Source organism: Odocoileus virginianus, chromosome 8, assembly GCF_023699985.2.
Source record: "Odocoileus virginianus isolate 20LAN1187 ecotype Illinois chromosome 8, Ovbor_1.2, whole genome shotgun sequence".
NCBI classification, from domain to species: Eukaryota; Metazoa; Chordata; class Mammalia; order Artiodactyla; family Cervidae; genus Odocoileus; species Odocoileus virginianus.
This window is the reverse complement of record NC_069681.1, coordinates 32,769,383-32,791,244: the sequence shown is the minus strand read 5'-3', so window position 1 is coordinate 32,791,244 and position 21,862 is coordinate 32,769,383. Positions and strand designations below refer to the sequence as shown.

Sequence of the window (21,862 nt, the reverse complement as noted above, 5' to 3'; positions counted from 1 at the left end):
GACTCTAGATTGTATATTTTGTAGGCAAGACTCCACAAAGTATTAAAATAGAGTCAGCTTTTCATTTGTAAAAACATATGCCCACAGAATCATCTTAACTGGAGGAGACACAGAATAGTCCTCATTTATGACCCTCACTGATTTTTGAAGGTGGTAGTAGGGAGTAGGAGTAGGGAGTAGGCTGATTATTAAAATAATATTAATGGAACATGGCAACTATTAGAAGGGAAAACTGCAAATAAGACAATTGGTAGAAAACTACCAAAATACGATAAGGAGCAAAAAAAAAAAAAGATGTTCTCCTCCAGTGAGAATGCTTCTGGGATCAGGGTAGGAATTGAGGATGCTTTATCCAAGGAATGTAATAATTCCTTGTATTGCAACTCAGCGGTCAGTGATACCAACACACAGCCCGAGGAAAAGGCCATTTCTGTGTGATTCATCCTTTACTAAAGTCGTCCTCCAAGAGGAAGAACACAGGATATTATTTTATCACTATGCCATTGAGGAATTACCAAAAAATAAATTCTAATAGAAGCCAAAGAAGCTCAGATGGTACAGCAGAACAGAAACAGAGCTAATTGTTCAGCTTTTTTGAGGGACGTGGTTACATTAAACTATATATTGCATTACTTTACAAGTTAAACCAAATTGCTAGTCTCTATTGCAGGGCCATGTCCAGACATGGATGACAATTTGGCTTAAAGCCTCAGATGGGACTGACTTTATGAGATAGTGGAAGATTTGACACAAAAATGATGATGCAGATAAAATTAAAAAAAAAAAAATACCTCCCTTACTGCCCTGAAGATGCCAGAAATTCCTCAAGTGATTGTAAATTTTTGTTTTTGGTCAATAAAAGTGAGTTTTGTTCAATGAAAAACCTCCTCAGAGAAACATTTCTTCCAGTGTAAACTCCCTCAAAATAGCTCTTCCACCATTCTCCAGGAAAAATAAAGCAAGAGTAAACATCTTCAGTGGTTCCCGTGTGTCACCATCTGGACCTCGGAAGACACCCAGCGGTCTGTCTCCAGTCCAGTCCTGTGGTTCCTTTCACCCGTCCCTCCGTGCCCCGTGATTCTCCATGCCTTGGATTGACTCACGCTGCTTTCCTTACATGGAATACTTTCATCTAACGCCATCACCCAAATCCTCTAGGGGAACCATATTTACCCCTGACGACAACTCTTCACAAAGCTTTGCAGTCTTCCTTCCCTGGAAGCAATCTCTCCCTTTCTTATTAAAACAAAATGATATTTGGGAGCACAACCCATAGCCCATAATAAGGTTCCCAGGATTTTTAAATACACTCCAGGATATCTCTGATATTACTTTACAGCCGACTCCATCTGCTCGGGCATATTTCACCTTCTGGCTTGGGTTCTTTCCTGTGTGTCTACTATGGGGGTGAGTTGAGTTCCTTCACGTATCTCGACTCTGCTCTAAGTGAAAGTTAGCACCTTTGGGCATGTGTAGGCAAGGCATAGCTCCATCCCGTGGAGGATGCTGTCTGAATTATAAACCACAACAAAAGATGCACACGATCGCTTTAGTCTTCATTGTGGATGGGTGGATGCCTGCAATATTTGTGGGAAACTTTTGGTATGCAGCAGATGAAAGTGAAAGTATTAGTCACTCAGTTGTGTCCGACCTTTGTGACCCCATGGACTGTAGCCTGCCAGGCTCCTCTGTCCATGGAATTCTCCAGAAAAGTATACTGGAGTGGGTTGCTATTTCCTACTCCAGGGGATCTTCCTGATTCAGGGATCGAACCCAGGTCTCCTGCGCTGTGGGCAGATTTGTTACCATCTGGGCCACCAGTCAAGCTGACGCAGCAGATGAGAGGAGTATAAATATGAGGATACAAGAATCAAAGTGGACATAATCTCTGTAATGCAAACAAATGCAAAGGGATGTATAAATAGGAGGATATAAGAATCAGATGGAGGTAATATCTGTAATGCAAACAAATGCACAGACACGTGAGGCTGCTGCAGATGGGGAAGACAGACCTGAGGATGCCTGGTCTCAGGCTGTGCTTATAGAAAAAAAGTTAAAGCTGTCTGTCTAAAGACAGTCCAAAAGGTGGCTTTTTTTTTTTTTTTTGGTCTCAAAAATTTATTACTGCAATTCAGTCTCTGATCACACATGTGAAAAAGTGATTTAAAAACCACAGGGAATTCTAGAAGACACACTACAAACATCCTATAAAAGGCTTAGTTAAGACCCCAGGGGGACTTCCCTGGTGGTCCAGTGGCTGAGACTCCACATTCTCAATGCAGGGGGACTGGGTTCGATCCCCAGCTGGGGAACTAGATTCCACAAAATGCAACTAAAGATCTTGCTGTCTGCAACTAACCCCTGGCACAATCTAATTAATTAATTAATTTGAAAAAAAGCCTCCAGGAATACAAGGGAAATCCCAGGACCAAAAACTAACAGGTAGCTGGAGTCTAGAAAAGGCACCTTCCCTACGGGATTTATAAGCTCTGTTAGGCTTCGGTTTTTAACATCGTGCCAGGCACAGGGGCAAAGCCACAGACTTTTGAAAGGTGAAGACTGCTGAGCCTAGTATTTATTTGGCTTCACTGGAAGTTGACCAGAAGAAAATTCAATGGCAAAAGGAGGTAAAAAGGGAGCGTGTGTGACCTTGACCCGGGAGAGGAATTGTATGACGACATAGCTGGCACTGCAAAACCATGGCGAATGGACAGGCCAGTCAATAAACAATTCTGTGACGATGGGTTAGATGAACAGAAATGAGATTGTTCCCTATCTCACAGCAGCCACACAAATCAATTCAGATTAAAGGAAGAGCTACATGTCTAAATGTCCTGAATATTCATTGGAAGGACTGATGCTGAAGCTAAAGCTCCAATACTCTGGCCACCTGATGCAAAAAACGGACTCACTGGAGAAGACCCTGCTGCTGGGAAAGAATGAGGGCAGGAGGAGAAGGGGACGACAGAGGATTAGATGGCTGGATGGCATCCCGACTCAATGGACATGAGTTTGTGTAGCATCCGGGAGTTGGTGATGGACAGGGAAGCCTGGTGTGATGCAGTCCATGGGGTCGCAGAGTCAGACACAACTGAGCCACTGAACTGACTGAACCATTTAAAGCAAAACAAAGCCTGACAAGACCAACTGCTGCTGAACCGTGACGTTGAGAACATTCTCAGATATTGCTGATGCCAGATAAATTGGTGAAAGTACTCTGGAATGCAAGTTTGTCGCTATTAAAGTGGACGATACCTTTGTTCTCAGACCCAGAAACTCTGTTCTTAGCTACTGCTGCGGCTGCTTAGTCACGTCAGTTGTGTCCGATTCTGTGCAGCCCCATGGACTGCAGCCTGCCGGGCTCCTCTGTCCATGCGGATTCTCTAGGCACGAGTACTAGAGTGGGTTGCCATGCCCTCCTCCAGGGGAGTCTTCCCGACCCAGGGATCGACTCGGGTCTCCTGCATCGCAGGCAGATTCTTTACCGCTGAGCCACCAGGGAAGCCCCATTCTGAGCTACACACCCTTAAAATATTTTAACACGTGCGGGATGCACGTGGGCATGAGCTAACATGCAACGTGCAGCGCAGCAGCACCATTTGGAGTCGCGACATATCAGAAACGAACATCTCAAACCTGCAAGCATTCATTTTCTATTTCTCTGTAACAAATGACCACAAATTTAGTGGCTCACTCAACACTCACTGATTTTCTCACAGTTTCCGTAGGTCAGAGGTGTGGTGCTGAGTAATGTAATGTATGTGTGTGCTCAGTTGCATCCGAATCTTCGTGGCCCCATGGACTGTAGCCCACCGGGCGCCTCTGTCCACGGGATGCTCCAGGCAAGAAGACTGGAGCAGGTTGCCATTTCCTGCCCCAGGGGATCTTCCGGATCCTGGGATTGAACCCGCGTCTCCCGCATTGGCAGGTAGGTTCTTTACTGCTAGCGCCCCTGGGAAGCCCCTAATTGTGAGACTCTAATTGTGGAACACGGGCTTAGCTGCTCTGCAGCATGCAGGATCTCAGTTCCCTTACCAGGGACTGAACCCACATCCCCTGCGTCGCAAGGCAGATGCTTAACCACTAGACCACCAAGGAAGTCCCTAGAAGGGTGGGCGGAATTAATTGGGTTCTCTGCTCAGAGTCTCAGAGGCTGAAGTCAGGGTGTAAGTTGGGCTGTGGTGTCATCTGGAACTTGGGGTCTCCTGCCCTTGCTCAGGTTGTTATCAGAATTCCTTTCCTGTGGATGCAGACTTGAGGGTCCTGCTTTCTTGCTCAGAGCCTCTAGAAGCCACCCTCGGGTTCCGGCCACATGGCCCTTCACAACATGGCCCTTTACTTCTCCAAAGCCAGCTGGAGACCCTCTCCTGCTGTGAATCACCCACTTCAGGAAGGACCCAGTCCCTGGGATGAGGTCAGGCCCACCCAAGATAACCTCCTTATTGACGGACTTCAGCTCAGTCCCTAGTAACTTAATCACAGGAGTGAAAGCCCGTCATATTCACAAGTCCTGCCCAAACCCAATGGGAAGAGATGATGGAGACAGTCGGGTCTCTTGGTGGACCATTTTAGAATTCACCTGCCCACAGAATGGGAAAACTAATTGTGCACAGACTCTATGAATAGTATACTATATATGTGTGTATACATGTGTCTACACATGCATATATGTTTTTGTTGTTGTTACTGCTCAGTCACTAAGTCATCCGACTGTTGTCTGCCTCTTTGTGACCCCATGGATTGCAGCATGCTAGTCCCCCTCTGTCCTTCACTATCTGTTGGAGTTTGCTCAATTTCAGGTCCATAGAGTCAGTGATGCTATCTAAACATTTCATCCTCTGCTGTGCCCTTCTCCTTTTGCCTTCCATCTTTCCCAGCATCATATGATGCAATGTAGAGTTGCATATTATACCCCAAAAGAAATACATAAAATACAGCTACATCATGTACTCACTCACATTGGTAAATCTCACAAACAGAGTGTTGAGCCAAGAAAGCAATTAGCCGGAGAAACAGTCCAGTATGAGGACACACAAGGTGAGTTTAAATTACACAAAAAGACAAATGAGTCTCAGTTGATGCCTATACATGCGTTAAAAGTGTACAGGGATGTATTGATACTAAGAAAAAACATCAAGTTCAGAAAAGTGGTTCACTATGGGAAAGGGAGGAGAGAGAGATGAGGGGACAGTGCTCCAGGACGTCAGATCTATCACTAACCTACTTTTTAAAAAATAAGATGATTTATTTATTTATTTTTGTGGTCACTCCATGAAGCATGTAGGATCTTAGTTCCCCAACAAGGGATCGAACACACACCCCCTGGACTGGAAGCTTGGAGGTCTTACCCACTGGACCATCAGGGAACTCCCATTAATCCACTTTTTAAATTGCATATGGCCACAGAAGAATACATCTTATTATGCTCTATATACCTTTGCATGCCTCTTATAGATCATGAAAAAAAGAAAAAAAATACCTGGAAGACTGTAAAATAATAGAAACAAAAATTAATAAAGAATTTCAGCAATATCAGTTGAACTAATTATCACTTTGAAGGTAAACCCCGAATGTATGAAAAATGTAGTCAAATCCTACATCTTGCAAATGTTGAAAAAAAATGAAGGGACAAGTTGTTTCTTCAAATTTCTCAATTCTTTCAAGGCAACTAAATTCTTTCAATGCAACTAAAAGCATGATTAGCCATTCTGGTGGTGAGAGGAAACAGGAAAATTAATTTGTAATTAAGTGTTTAATAGCATTTACTTCTTATATTGTATAACTCCTTTGGACATGATTTTATAAGTGAAAATTCAATAGAGTAAGTAATTAGCATTTAGAGAATGTGAATTAAGAAAACTTATATCAAATAAACAATACTAAAATTCAAGTTCCCTGGGGAGAATGGATACATACATACATACATACATACATACATATATATATGGCTGAGTCCCTTTGCTGTTCATCTGAAACTATCACAACATTGTTAATCAGCTATACTCCAATACAAAATAAAAAGTTAAAAAAAAGAAAGCTGAATGATTATTCTCATTCAAATATAATTTGCAATTGAATTAAATTTGGGGTCTGACTTGGCAAAAAAAAATTCAATTACCTGTGTTATGGAGGGTAGTGTATTATTATTTATGAATAAAAACTAGGCCTACTTACTATTATTTTAGTAGGAAATTAAAAGGAATAAAGATATCGATCTGGTTAAAGATCTACAGTGGATGTTTATTCCAAGTATTTGTTATTAATATTATTTTGATTTTTTGTTCATCATGGATTTTCGTTGCATTGATTTTGACTTACTTATTTCTTGGCCACACCCTGTGGTATGCGAGATCTTAGCTCCCCAACCAGGGATCAAAGCCATGCTTCCTACAATGGAAGTGTGGAGTCTCAACGACTGGGCTGCCAGTGAAGTCCCCATTGCAAGGATTTTAGCAACACACTAAACTTGCTTTGTATACCAAGTGGAAACCATAGTCACTACATTGCTGCTCTGCAAATAGGCTCATCAGTACCATCTCTCTGGATTCCACATAAACGCATTCATATACAATAATTTTGTTTTTCTCTTTTTGACTTGTTTCACTTTGTATGGTAGGCTCTCGGCTGGCACAGGACGGGAAGGGGAGGGTGGGCTGAATGAAGAGTAGGTGGAAACATATACATTACCGTGTGTAAAACAGATAGCCAGTGGGAATTCGCTCTATGCCCCAGGGAGCTCAAGGGAGGGCTCTGTGATGACCTAGGGGCCGGGCTGGGGCGGGAGGTGGCAGGGAGGCTCAGAAGGGACGGTGCCCGTGTATATCTATGGTTGATTCATGATGCTGTATGGCAGAAACACAATATTGTAAAGCAATTATCTTCCAATTAAAAATAAATAAAATTTTTTAAAAAAGAAAAAAAAACTGTAGTGAAACTGTGCACAGAAGCTTTGGTCAGGCAACCAGGAGAAAATGCCAATTGTTTTTGTCCCTGCTACAGAAAGCTAGGTGGCAACCTGCCTAGAGCAAGCTGTCTCCTGACCTGCATGGGTTGGTCCTTCGTGAAAAGCTAATCTAATTGTTCTTATAATACAACCTATTAGTCCCAACAAAGGAGGAACGGCGGGATACTGCCTCACAGCAGGACTTAATCACATTATTTCTACTTAGCAAAGTGTCTGCTTGGTCCAAATTAGAAGAGAAAGTTATTGGCTTGAGATGACAAAGTTGTTTTATTAAATTGCATCATTCTCTCTTTTCTCACTGGAAACATTTAGGCTCCTCTCCACATCCAGGGTTTCTGCTGAGGCTCCACTGGCTGTTTCCCCTCTCTCTGCTTTCCAATGCTACACAACCCAAGACACAGTGGGTTTTTTTTTTTACCGCTTCTATATTTATTTGGCTGTGCTGGGTCTAAGCTGCGGCATGTGGGATCTATAGCTGTGGCATGTGCAGTTCTTAGTGGGGGCATATGGGATTTAGTTCCCTGACCAGGGATCAACTCCTGGGCTCCCTACTTGGGGAGCATGGAGTCTTAGCCACTGGACCACCAGGGAAGTCCCAACATAGTATTATTAAGTACTCTGGGAGTTGTCAGGAGGAGAGATCACAGTGCTGCCAACTTCAAGATACTTGTAATATAAGCAGAGGAGAAGATACTTTGCAAGCGTGTTGACAGCATGCGACAGAAGGAACCGTAAAAAGAGGGAAAGCAAGAGTCCAGTATGTGCCAGGCCCTATGCTGGCTTGCTGGCAGGTCCCATTTGAGCATCTTGGAAAGAAGCTGGGGCCCAGCTGCTGCTGGGAGAGAAAATAGACACCAGACCCCATCCTTCCCTGCTTCTATCTACATCCCCTATTTGCACAAGACATACAGGAGCTTTGGAGACAGAGATGAGAGAGAGAAATCCTGTTCAGGTTTTGGGGCTGAGCATTGCCATAGTTTCTGTGGCTGTCCCCCCAGCATCCATTTCTTCCCCCTGTGATGAATCCAAGGCAATCACCTTGAGTCCAGCCATCGAGCAGCGATTTCTTTAGCAGTGACCACGTGACCCAATCCTGCTGATGAGAGATGAGGGCCTGTCTGTAGTGGAGGCACGGGGGGAGAAGGGACTGGAAAAGGTGACCTTGCTTTTAAGGAGGAGACCTGGGCGGAGACGATGTCCTTCTTCTTCGAGATTTTACCATGATGCCCAGCAATGGTGCATCCGTTTTGTTCACACAAAGATATCACACAGAGAAGGAAACTATATTGGTTTGCTAGGGTTGCTGGTACCTAAAACTAGGTGGTTTCAAATGATGGGAACTTATTCTCATAGTTCTGGAGGCTAGCAGTCAGAAATCAAGCTTTGGCAGGACCATGCCTCCTCTGCAGTCTCCCTCGGAAGGGTTTCCCTTGCCTCTTCCATGCTGAGCTCTTGCTAGCAATCCTGGGGGCTCCCTGGCCTGCAGACGCCCTGCCAGTCACATGGCCACCTTCGCCGTGTGCTGCTTCACATCGCCTTCTCTCCGTGTATGTCTGTGTGGGTGTCAAACGCTCCCCTTCGTATAGAAGATCGGCCGTACTGGATCAGAATTCCCCCTAAGGACCTTGTTTTAACCTGATGACCTCTATTTCCAGATAAGGCCACATTTTGGGGTTCCTGGGGCTTAGGACTTCAGCATGTCTTTAGGGGCACGTAATTCAACCCACAACAACAACTGAGAGAATTTCCGTGGAAGATTCAGAGTGCTGGCTTCCTAAAATCTACCTAATCTCTTGAATTTTGTGAGATGAATTTCCTAATTGTTTAAGTCAGTTGGAGTCAGTTTTTTCCTACTGGCAGCCAAAGCATTCTGACAGAATTATGCAGACATTGCTGACGGGAGAAGGGTGAGGGGTATGATGGAGGCTAAGGGGGGTCCCAGAGCTGTGGACAACAGTGAAGAAGGAATCTGACCTGCTGAGCTGATAAGGTGTGGGAGGATCAGAGAGGTTTGCTTTGGTCCAGCATCATTCTTCATTCAAACATGTATTCACCAGCTACCCTGTGGCAACGGTTGTGCTGAACATGGAGGATTTAAATGAACAAGATGGACACCATCAGGATGGACTTCCCTGGTGGTCCAGTGGTTAAAACTCTGAGTTTCCACCGCAGGGACTGTGGGTTCGATTTCTGGTTGGGGAACTAAGATTTTACATGCCTCACAACATTAAAAAAATTTTTTTAAAAAGAAAAGAAAAAAAATTAAAAGAAAAGAAACAAATTAAAAGAAGAGGAAAAAAGTAAAAAAGAAAAGAAAAGAAAAAAGACACCATCTCTGCCTTTGAAAGGAATGCTGGAGGAAATCCTGAAATCTGGGTCGAAAGAGATGGGGCCAGAGATGAAAAGATACTGAAAACCCTATTAAAATGTTTGTTATCTTGAGGGAAAGGAGGATCTTGAAGCATTTTAAATGGGAGAATTGCATGAGACAATTCATACCTAAGAAGGTGTAAATTTGCAGTTTTAATGCAAATGGAGAATGGGCTGCAGGTGGTAGGCAAGCAGACCCATGGGGAACTGGTGGAATAATGCTAATCCCTTCAGCATCCTTTCAGTTCAGGAAGCACTGGGTTTTCCACGTGGGTGGAGCTGCATCAAAGGGTCAAGGCGCTGGGCGGTCACTTAGTTTGCCCAGGTTGCTGTTGTCTCACTGTCCCTCTGTCCCTCCAGGGTTCTCTTCCTGGGATTTGGACAGGAAACCAGCTTTCATGTCCATGTCAGCTCCTCTTAGAGGCATCTCATGGTAGGTTGCTGGAGCCCAAGATACAATCAGGTCCAATCAAATCAGGGTTTGGTTTTACATCTAGGCTTGTTTCCCTGGAGAGATTATACCTGCCCTGGATGGCTGTGTCAAGGTCAACTTCCAGAAAACAGCCCGAATAATGATTTTCCAGGCACAAATGCTGGGCTTCCCTGGTAGTTTGGTCGGTAAAGAAACCGTCTGCAATGCAGAAGACTGGGTTTGATCCCTGGATGGGGAAGGTCCCCTGGAGAAGGAAACGGCAACGCAACTCTTCACTCTTGCCTGGAGAGTTCCATGGACAGATGAACCTGGTGGGCTACAGTCCATGGGGTCGCCAAGAGTTGGACACGACTGAAGTGACCTAGCACACACCTCAACACCCAACCATTGAGTACTGACACGTCTCATGAGCAGGAAAGGAAGCAAGATCACAGAAATCAAGCATAGCAGTCTTGTGTTTATAACCATCTTTCCTGATCACTTCCTATCAGGCAAGTGTCACCAGTGATGGTGCTTTGACTTGGAATGATAACGACTGCTTTCTGCAATTGTAATACTTTCAGCATTTCTTGTAGAATTTGATTATGTTTCGGGGATTTAACTCTTAACTGTATCCATGTGCAAGGAGAAAGCCAGTCCCTTCCTGTGTCAACCCTGTCAGCTGCTGGATTACTGATTAGGGGGCTCCCTAGTCACTGGCTGCTTTCATTAAGATGGTCACAGTAATCAGGCAGAGAAGCACAATTGAGTAATTGGAGATCTGAAAATGCAATGTTCCTTGATTACTATTATAGCTAGAGAAACAGGGCAAATCCCAAAGGATCTAAAGCAGCCTTGTCTTTAATACTGAGTAGCCTCTGTATTATGCCAATTCCAAATATATTTTATAGGATGTTACTTTTTTTTCTAATGCTTTCTAAACCCAGGATTGGATTGTTTATATATTATTCAACACACACAATACTATGTGGAAAATACCATTTTTGCCTGTATTTTAAGATTTTTTTGATGTGGACCATTTTTAGAGTTATTGAATTTGGTACAATACTGCTTCTGTTTTATTTTTGACCATGTGGCATGTGGTATCTTAGCCTCTTGACCAAGGATCCAACCTACACCCTCTACATTGGGAGGCAAAGTCTTAGCCACTGGACTACCAGGGAAGTCCCATTTTTGCCTATATTTTAGATGTAAAAAAAAAGTTTAAAGTATAATTTGTTTGGTGTCTTATGGGAACCCATTCCAGTATTCTTCTCTGGAAAATCCCATGGACATAGGAGCCTAGTGGGCTATAGTGCATGGGGTCACAAAGAGTCAGACATGACAGAGTGAGTGCAAGTAAAATATAACGGAGTGGGACATATAGACTGTTATCCATGATGATTCCGTATGCAGGCCCACAGCTCTTATTTTCAATTTCAACATTCAAAACATTCTGAAAATATCCAAAGGTGTTTTGTTGTGTTTTGTTGGTAGCTCATTTAGTGGCAAAAGTCTGACCTGATCTATGACTTATTTATTGTTATTAGTTATCCTTCTTTGTCTGAAGGTTGATGTTCTGCTATAGAAATATTAACTCATTGGTTACAGGAGGCTGATTCAGACAACTCTGGAGTGAGATATCACCCTTAAAATATCTGGAATATTCTGCACTCCAAAAAGAGGTTTGGGGTAAAGGATATAAAATCAGTTGTGTGAAATGAGAGGAAAGGGTGAAAAGTGAAGATAAATTATGAAATTAAGATAGATCTGTGCAATAAATAAATACAGGCTGCTTCCTAGTACCCCCTCGCCCAGAACAAAGGCTGATCCTCAGTGGATGGTGAAGACAGACAGCAAAGATGGTGGCCTGCTCTTTGTATTTACCCAATGCGGGGGCAGCGAGGGGGCAGCCTAGGACAAGCTGGCCTTGATGATGACACCATCATCTCTGCTTGCATCCTTCCGTCCCTGGAGGAAGAGCAGGCCTTCCTGGGGGAGTCTGGTTCCAGGCCAATCCTAAGCTGCCTGAGCACGGGCAATGACCAGGCTTTGCCTGGAAGGTCCGGGGAGGGAAGCTGCCCTCCCCTCGGTCTCGGGCACAGCCCTGCACCGCAGTCTCCGGAGGGAGTTTCAGGGGGCGAGGCAGGCCCCCAGCCTGCCCGCTCAGGTCGCGGGCTTCCTGGCCCACACGCCTCTACTCGGAGTCTTCTGGCGGCGCTCAGCACTGTTCTCCACCCTGACTCAGCACGTTTTCACTCCAGCCCTTCCTCTAGGCGCACCCCCCGCCCTCGCCCCCACTCCCCGGCCCGTAAGTGGGCAGGAGCTTTGTTCAGGACGCCCAGGCAGTGCCCAGGCCCCTCCCGCCCCTCCACAGCAGGGCCGATCCCCCGGCCCCTCACCCTGCCCTGCCAGGGGGCAGCCACGCCCGCTCCTGCCTGCTGCCTGCACCGGGGCGGCCAGTGAACCAAGGCTCCCGTGACTGCGGGCCTGGCTCGCTATCCTGCAAGAGCGCCTCCGCTCAACACGTGCCTAAGGGCAATCCCGGCGACGGCCCCGCAGCCGCCTCTGGAAACCTCCTGCCGTCCTTCTCCTGACCTCATGCATCTCTGTGGCCCACTCCTTGCACTCTCTTAGCAACGTTTAATCACAATCATGCTTTCATCCATTTAAAAGTTCCCTGGTTTTATGTCCTCCCCTTGCCGTCGACTGTTCTTTCTCCTTTAAGTTCTGGAACAAGACACGGCTCACTTCAGACCTTCGGCACAAGACCTGGAAGGAACACTGTTCTCTGCACTTCATCTGGCTTCATCCAGCTGTTCTTCACCAACCTCCTGTTCCAGAGAGCCTTTCTGGATTTTTCCACCCCTGGTTGTGCACCTTCCCTCTGGGTTCCCAGTGTCTGCCTTTATCAAAGCCCGTCATGCTTGATATTTGCTTAGTAATTACCTGCATCTCAACTGGAATTCCTGAAGACTGGGAACTGAATGGCATTTATATCTCAGGATCACCAAAACTGCCTGGTTCTTGATAGACACTCAATAGATGCTTGGCAATGAGTAACACATTTAGCACAAGATTAAAAAAAAATGACAATAACCGAGAGTTTATTAGTCTATCTGTTAAGATTAAAAAAAAAAAAAAAAAACTCAGGCTATATTAGTCTATCTATTACGTTACCCATAACTTTACCCTTAAAGCTTTTTTTTTAGATGTATTATTTGTTGTTCTTACCCCAAAATAATTCTTCTCATATAACAGACCTTACTATTTCAGTTTATGGTGATAAACCTTGTCTTGGTCATTATATTTTTTTCATATTTCTAAACCTTATAGAGTTAAATTTCAGGGTCCTTCTGATTAGGGACTGATTAGTTTTTTTTATTGATTGATTGGTTTTTAACTTTCTTTTTAACCTAAGTGAATCTTAATGAGAATACAGTTATGAACTAGATGATCTTTTAAAGACACTTCAAATCTGAAGAGTTTATGAAATTTATATATTGGAAATCAAAATTCTCTTCTAGATTATGCCTGACATAAAAATACACATGAATTGTAAAATAAATTTAAAATGTTACCTCTCACAAACACATAAAATCACATTTTAAACATTTTAAAATTAATAATTTAAAAGTTCTGCTATATTTTCATTTATAGGTACTAAGAACCCTATCTTCCACCTTTAATGGTTTCTGCATCTCATTCTATTCGATTGTTTCCAGAATTTTAGAATTGACACATAATCTGACAATGCTGAAAATGTGCTCGGACACCTGTATTCTGTAGAAGAGACCACTGTGAATATTAAAATTGAATTACTCCAAGTTATAAAAAAGTCAGTAATTTTTAAGCCACTGCTAAAGTGAAATGACTTTGACATTAAGCATTACTACTAAAATAAGAATAACGGAATTACATTGACTGCATTTTTTGTTCTTACCCTTGGAAACGTCGTGAATCTATCCAGCTCTTCAACAAAGCAGAACATCTGCAGACTAATTGCCGACATAACAATCAAGAGGCTGGCAGTAAACACAACCAAACTCCCAAGCTTTTTTCCAGGACCAAAGATCTTGTATACAAAGTCTTCTAATGCAGGTGAAATTTTAATAAGCCGAACTACCCGAAGAACCTGTTGTGGGAGAGAAAAACATACACACTCGACCGTTCACAATGAATCTTAAATAAGTTCAGACTAAAATCTCATTTTTTATAGCACTCTATAAAATCGCATTTTCCATCTGAGTATTTAGTGATGAAACACTTTAAGAGCTAAGATATTAACCTAGTTCAGTGCCTGTTGTACAACAAGAACTCAACAAATCCCAAAGGAATGAAGGCAGGAAAATGGTGACAACTCACTGTTTTAACATATGCTGTGATAATTCAAAGTGGCATTAATTAACACTATTGTTGAAATAAAGATGACAATTTTTCCTAATGTTCAAATATCAAAGAAAACATTAGTTCAATATTAGCTATATTCATTGTTATTAAAAAAAAAACACCCCTTCCTAGGGATTATGGTACATTCATAAAGCAATTTAAAAAATCCTTCCATCAGGGAGTCTTTATTTACGGCTAGACTGTTACCCTAAGACCCATTCTACCCTCCCTTTAATTAATAGAACTTTCTGAATTTTAGCCCAGCAATTAGCTGCCCAGGGTTATATGCTGCATTTTCCAGCCCCACTTACAAGTGTGGCTGGTGGACTAGGTTCAGACCTGTGGAGTGTGAAAGGAAGTAATTTTTACACCTTATTTTTTTCTTTAATATTTCAAGTGTTTTTATTCTCAGCAGTTGGTACAAAATATAATGACATGTCTTATTCTATATGGATCACTCCATACAAGCTCTTGACCTCTGATCTGGTCTACTTTTATGGATTTAACGGACCCTTACATTCACTTTACTGTCCTATGTACTTCCTTCTTGCTCGCACTGGCAATTGAGTTTGGCACGTGCATTTTTATACTTCTTTGAGGAACTTCAGATTCAGACATGCTGGGATGTAGACTGAGTCCATGGTCAGACAAGGTGGATTAAATGGGAACAAAACAGGAAACATGAAATGAAATAAATTTGGCTTGGACACTTGTTATACCTTCCTCTAGCTGGGTGATGAGAACAACTGGAGTTGCCCCTTTGGATCAGAAATAGAAGCCTCCTATAGAAGGTGACAGCTTCAATCTAACTGAATAGGCTGACTTTCTGGATGACCACAGGGAACAGGGGGTTTCCCTGGGGGCTCAGATGGTAAAGAATTCTCCTGCAATGCAGGAGACTTGGTTTCGATCCCCGGGTCAGAAAGATCCCCGCAGAGAAGGAAATGGCAGCCCACTCCATTATTCTTGCCTGGAGAATTCCATGGACAGAGGAATTGGGGGTGGGGGGTGGGGTTCAGTCCATGGGGTCACAAAGAGAAGGACACAACTGAATGACTTTCATTCACTCACCAACTAGACAGAAACATACATCAATCTTATCTAAGTCCTGTATTTTTAGAACTTCGTTATTTGTTTAGAACTTTTTAGAACCTTGTGCTTAGCTGGTTATCTAAACACACACATGTTTACATGTTTTGAATATATATGCAAAAACTCCCACACATAAGCAATTTTCTCATTCACTTAAAAAATACTATTATGTGCCAAACACAGTGTTGGAGAAATAAGACTCAATGGGTGTTAATATAATGCAAAAGCACAGCTCTTAAGGGTATATCTGTAAGATATCTGTAAGCATAAAGTAGAATATAATTAAAAGTTGAAGTATAAAGTACAGAAAAGTAACATTTTTCAATAAGTCTAAGATGCCATTGATTTTTTTTCAATGTACTGATAAGAAATTGAAAATGCTGCCAATTAAAGTATAACACATCCCTGATTATAAGGCAGATCCCAGTTTGAAAGTGCTGGTCATTCAGTCATGTCTGACTCTTTGAGACCCCATGGACTGTAGCAGCCCGTCAGGGTCCTCTGTCCATGGAATTCTCCAGGCAAGAATACTGGATTGGGTTGCCATTTCCTTCTCCAGGTGATCTTCCCTACCTGGAGATTGAACCGGGGTCTCCTGTGTTACAGGCAGAATCTTTACCATCTCAGTCACCAGGGAAGCCAGATCCCAGTTTCAGTTCAGTTCAGTTCAGTCGCTCAGTCGTGTCCAACTCTCTGTGACCCCATGAATCGCAGCACACCAGGCCTCCCTGTCCATCACCAACTCCCGGAGTTTACTCAAACTCATGTCCATTGAGTCGGTGATGCCATCCAGCTATCTCATCCTCTGTCGTCCCCTTCTCCTCCTGCCCCCAAACCCTCCCAGCAGCAGGGTCTTTTCCAGTTTAGAGACGTTAAAATAGGAAAATTGTGGTCTTGGCATAAATGAAAGATGATAATTGGAACAGTAGTTCAAGATGGTTCAATATCAGTAAGAACTTAAGGTATCTTTGAAGGCTTCTCAGGAGAAAACAGAATACGGTAAGGAAAAAGAAATGTTTTAAAAGCTTATATTAAAATTTTTACACAAATAAAAACATGAGTTTGGAATTTTTCCAGCAATCCTAGCTTGCTAATCCTCCTAATTTTCCTTTGGCAAATCATTCCTACTCTGCTCTTAATCTGAGGCCCAGAAGGGACTCCCTGACCTCCACGATCCAGGCCTGGCCAGAGTATTCACACTGACCTCAGTCATCAGAACTTCTGTGGGGCCTAGAAAAAGTAGCCTATTTTTAATCCCCAACTGGAATTACTATAAAAGCCACATAAGTCCTGAGCTCCTAGGAGCCTTCTTTGCCACCACATGGAGAAAGCCAGCTTAAGCATTATACCAACACAGAAAAAAGGTGTGTGGAGAAAAGAACTGAGTTCCAGAGATGCCATATTAACCTCTGAATCTACCATCTCTGAAGTCACACTTATCTCCTACCACCAGATTCTGAATTAACAGGAACTACTGGTGGGCTAGAGTCCACAGGATATCGAAGAGTCGAACATGACTGAAGCGACTTACCCTGCACGCGTACTGATAGTGAATCTTATTCGTGTTGTCTGCAGAACACTGTAGCTGCATGTCTAATAAACTAGTGGAAAAATGTTTAACGAAGCTGACAAAATGTAGATTTCATTCACGTTCCTTTAAAATATTTCCCAGGTGGCTCGGTGGTGAAGAATCTAACTTCTCCAGTGCAGGAGACACAGCAGAAGTGAGTTTGATCCCTGGGTTGCGAAGATCCCCTGGAGAAGGAAATGGCAACCCACTCCACTCTTCTTGCCTGGGAGATCCCATGGACAGAGGGGCCTGGCAGGCTACAGTCTGCAGGGTCGCAAAGAGTCAGACCTGACTGAGTGACTGAACACCCACCCACCACACAATACACACATAAAGAAGAAAATTTATCTGAGAAATAATATTGCTCAAATTAAACATTTATACCACAGGCATGTTTAAGCTACCAATTTTTCCCATTATAATTTTTAACATGGACTTTCAAACCAGAGCATATTACACTTGGGTCATCTTTGCAAATAAGAAACAGCTTTATCATAAGAACTATTAAAACAGTAACACTCATATTAACACCCAGAATAATAATATAAAAAGATTTTACATATTTATCAGACTTATTTATTCCCAGACATAAATGATTCACCATCTAATCATTGAACAGCTGAGTCCAGGAAAGTTCACAAGAGCAATTTAACTGATCTATCGCTCACAGTACCCTGTGTTTTCTCCACTTGAATTAAAATCATATTTAAAAGACTGCCTAAGCAATTCTGAATCCTGTCCCAAATTCTAATGAAAACAGCCTATGTACATCTGTGTGATTTTGATAAATTAATATTTCACTAGCTGGAAGAAATAGAACTTAATACAATTCCCGCACTGGTGATTTGATCAGCATTTTCAGAGGGGGTAAGCTTGCATCGTGGCAAGGCAGAATCCTTATCGGTGACTCTAATTACGCCTTTCATTTATTTGAGGATAAGTGTGCTTTTCACTCTGTCTACCCAATAAAGCCTTTGGATCCTGTGTTCCTACAGATACGAAATAAAGTAAACCAGACATTCAAAGATAAGCACAGTAGGACATTTTGTGGTTGTTTTTAAAGCATATTTTTCTTGGTCACATTTCTATGTCAGTTAGTAAAAGTCACTCTGCTGATTAATAGTGAGATACTGTAAAAGTTGGGCTTCCCACGTGGCAGAGAATCTCCCTGCTAACGCAGGAGCCTGGCCGGGACATGACTGAATGCACAGCCATGGCACGACTGTAAAAATTGCGTGGTTAAGAACATGAACTGCTGGGGGGAGTTCTCTGATGTTCCAGTGGTTAAAATTTCCCTTCCAATGTGGGTTCGATCCTTGGTCGGGGAGCAAAGATCCCATGAGCCTCACAGCCATAAAACAGAAACAATATAGTAACCAATTCAACAATGACTTTAAAAATGGTCCACATCAAAAAAAAAAAAAAAAGGTCTTGAAAATAGAACAATGTGAACTATGAGATTAAACTTCTTGGGAATAAGTTTCCACTACTTGCTGGTTATGTGGTCTTTGATGAGTTACTCAATCTCTAGGGACAGCAGTTTACATGTATATTCTCTATCTACCAAGAAACAAATGAAACCATGCACTCGGCAGGGTGTCTACACACAGTAGGTACACAGTAAATAACAGCCAATGTCCTCACCCTGCTATTAGAACCAGAAATGAAAGTGAAAGCGTTAGTCGCTCAGTCATGTCCAACTCTTTGCAACCCATGAACTACAGCCCGCCAGGCTCCCCTGTCCATGGGATTCTCCAAGCAAGAATGCTGGAGTGGGTTGCCATTCACTTCTCCAGGGGTTCTTCCCAACCCAGGGACCAAACCTGGGTCTCCCGCATGGCAGGCAGATTCTCCACCATTCTGTAAAGATTCTGTGACTTTTAGTAGGACAAAGCTGCCTCTGTTCATTCCATTAAGCACGTGTTCCCCTCAAAACAGGTGTCACATGGTTCCTCTCTACCTGGAATGGGTCCCCCAGTAGACCTTCTCAAGATTCGCTCTTTCTCTGCCCAAATGTCCCCTCATCAAAGAGGGATTCCCTGGACAAACTTAGCCAAAACAGAACCCTCACCCCACAGCTTCTCCTTTTCACCCTGCTTGCTCCTTCTGAATCACATTTCCAGCACTCCTATTCCCCTCGTGTACTTGTATGTGAAAAGCTTGCCATCTAGAATGCAAGCTTCCTAAGCAGGGGATCTTCTCTGTCTTGTTCACCTTTCTCCCTTAAGGTCTGGAACTGTGCCTGGCACATAGGAAGTGCTTCGGAAACACCACCTGGACAAATAGATGGGTGATACTGACTCTCAGAGATAACTGATATAAGGGAGACGTTTTGTACTCAAATATTGAAGGCAAGAGGAGAAGGGGACGACAGAGGATGAGATGGTTGGACGGCATCACCAACTCAATTGACATGAGTTTAAGTAAACTCCGGGAGTTGGTGATAGACAGGGAGTCCTGGCGTGCTGCAGTCCATGGGGTCATAAAGAGTCAGACACGACTGAGCGACTCAACTGAACACCAATTCTCAGAGATGACTGATAAAGGGAGATATTTTGTATTCAAATGTTGACTTCATTTAAATATGAAAAATGTGACATCCACTCCGGGCAGAACTGCTGCCAACATGATGAAGGAAAGTCAAGTGAGATGAGAAACAAGCGTGAGGACCAACCAGGGAGATGAAAGTCCGCCCATAAAGAGCCAATCTGTTCAGGACAGTGGGTTCCCCATCTGTGAATTTGCAAAAATCCTGAGACATCTAAGCTTCTTGAGAGACTTATCTCTTAGGCAAAAAATAAATGAGGCAGTGTCTAATTATCTCATTAGAAAAATATAAAGTTGGCCATGGATACAGAGATGCAAATGAAAATCACTCAACTACTAACAAAAAATTAAACTATTACAAATTATACAGGCATTAAAATTGTTAACTTTGGGAAGTTCCTGGTGGTCCACTGGTTAGGACTCTGTGCACTCACTGTTGTGGGCCTGGTTTCAATCCCTAGTTGGGGAACTAAGATCCCATAAGCTGCCTGGCATGGCCAGAAAAAAAAAAAAATTGCAAACTTCACTGACCAGGCATTATGTGACCATATCTATAGCTATATGTCTATATCTGTATACAATGACTAGTGCCATGCATACAGATTTTAGATATTTTGTGTAAAACAGACTAGAAGAAAAGAACCTAGAGATGCTGACTATTAACAATTTGTAATAACTTGGGTTATTTCTTTCCAGCCATTTTTTATTTATAGGTATTTTATAAACTAATATAAATTACATATGTTATTTACAGGCTGGATTTGTAGCTATACCTGTTATATACTTTTATACTGTTTTATACGTAAATAAAACAATCATATCTTTAAGTTACTATGTGAGCTCAGTCGCTCAGTGTCCGACTCTGTGACCCTATGGACTGTAGCCCACCAGGCTCCTCTGTCAATGGGATTCTCCAGGCAAGAATACTTGAGTGGGTTGCCATGCTCTTTTCCAAGGGATTTTCCTGACTGAGGGGTCAAACCCACGTCTCTTATGTCTCCTGCATTAGAAGGTGGGTTCTTTACCACTATTCATCATAATCATTTTTATGGTCAAATTTCCATATGCCTTACCAAGCTATTCCTCACATTTATCACTGAAACAGTTCCCATTTTTTCCTCTCATCAATAATCCTAGACTAAATATCTTTGTCTGCAAAACTTTGGCCTATTTGTAACTTTTCAATGAAAAAATTATCTGAGAGAAATGCTAACAATTTTAAAGCAAGTCCTGAATACATTTTATATGGTATCCTTGCTGAAAGAGGCATCAATGTCTTTCTTAATTTAATAGGCTTATAAAAAACATATGCCGTAGCTTTGACTATGAGGCATATTTTCTGCAATTATGTACAATGATTCTCTAACATTGGGTACTAAATGTGCATGTTGATTCTGTGAATCTAGAGAGCAGTGCCCAAGAGCATATAATGACACATGCTGGGAAAGCATATTTTGTATCAAGAGTTTTAAACGTGTATGTCTCCTGCCCCAGCCATCTCACTTATGATAACCAAGCCTGAGGATATAACCCAAAAACTGACAAGGGGTTTTCATTCAAAGATGTTGATAGTACTGAAAGCTCGAACCATGATGCCCTCTGTGAGTTCAATACGCTTGGCTGTGATTACTGGAGACTCAGCTTTTTATGTGTGTTTGTGGGGTATGTTTTTCGTTTTTGTGAACTGTATTTTCATGTCCTTTCTTCTAGCTATCAGAAGTATTCAGTTTCAGGTTGTAATCTGGCAGTTGAAGGTAATATTGCTCTGAATATGACAGCTTTGGTATCACCAAGAAATAAGTTCATCAGTGAAGTTGGAATGCATTTTCTTTCATCTAAGGAATTAGAATCTTCTTTCTCTGCATAGTTTTTAAAAATTCTACTGCCATTTAATTCTCCAACTCTTTAAAATATCTATTAAGAAAAAATGCAACTTCTGACATTTACATGACAAATTATATAAATGACTAGATTTCAACTCAGAAAATGACTATATTTGAGATTTTTTAAATTAGGATATCCCATATACATATATTTTGACCAAGTATTTAAAATATCACACAGCACATGGCTATTGCTAACAAAGAACATAACATTAATACTCACTTTTGTTTACTGAGCAATTATGAAGTAATATGACTCAATATAATGCACTTTAAACAATAGATACCTAGTTATAATAAAGCAAAAATTATAGATATTATAATTTAATCATCATAAATAAATTTATAGGCATTTTTAAATAATAAAGTATGACTATACTCTGTAAAGGTAAGTTTTATTTTTTATTGTTTCAATTTTAAGTACTGTTGAGCAAACAAATTTAGGCTTATTAAGAAGGGAGATCTACTCTTGGAATTAAAGTCATATATGAAGTCATATATCAATGTCAAAATTTAATATGCATGCTCAGATTATAATACCCAAGTGACTATAAAACATGTATGTCTATTGCACTCTGCTAACTTTTTATGAACTGCATGAAAAACATCTCCATTTATTACTATGAATTTTTAGG

At 42.1% G+C, this 21,862-nt stretch overlaps 1 protein-coding gene across 3 annotated transcripts in view; it reads right to left on the bottom strand.

Annotated features, from left to right (window-relative positions):
- Window positions 1–21,862, bottom strand: part of NALCN (sodium leak channel, non-selective) — a 283,090-nt gene that overhangs the window by 139,387 nt on the left and 121,841 nt on the right. For all 3 annotated transcript variants that reach the window (XM_070471442.1, XM_070471443.1, XM_070471444.1), the window contains one exon: window positions 13,690–13,881. In XM_070471442.1, the coding sequence (XP_070327543.1) occupies window positions 13,690–13,881 (192 nt within the window). The remainder of the gene's footprint in view (window positions 1–13,689; window positions 13,882–21,862) is intronic.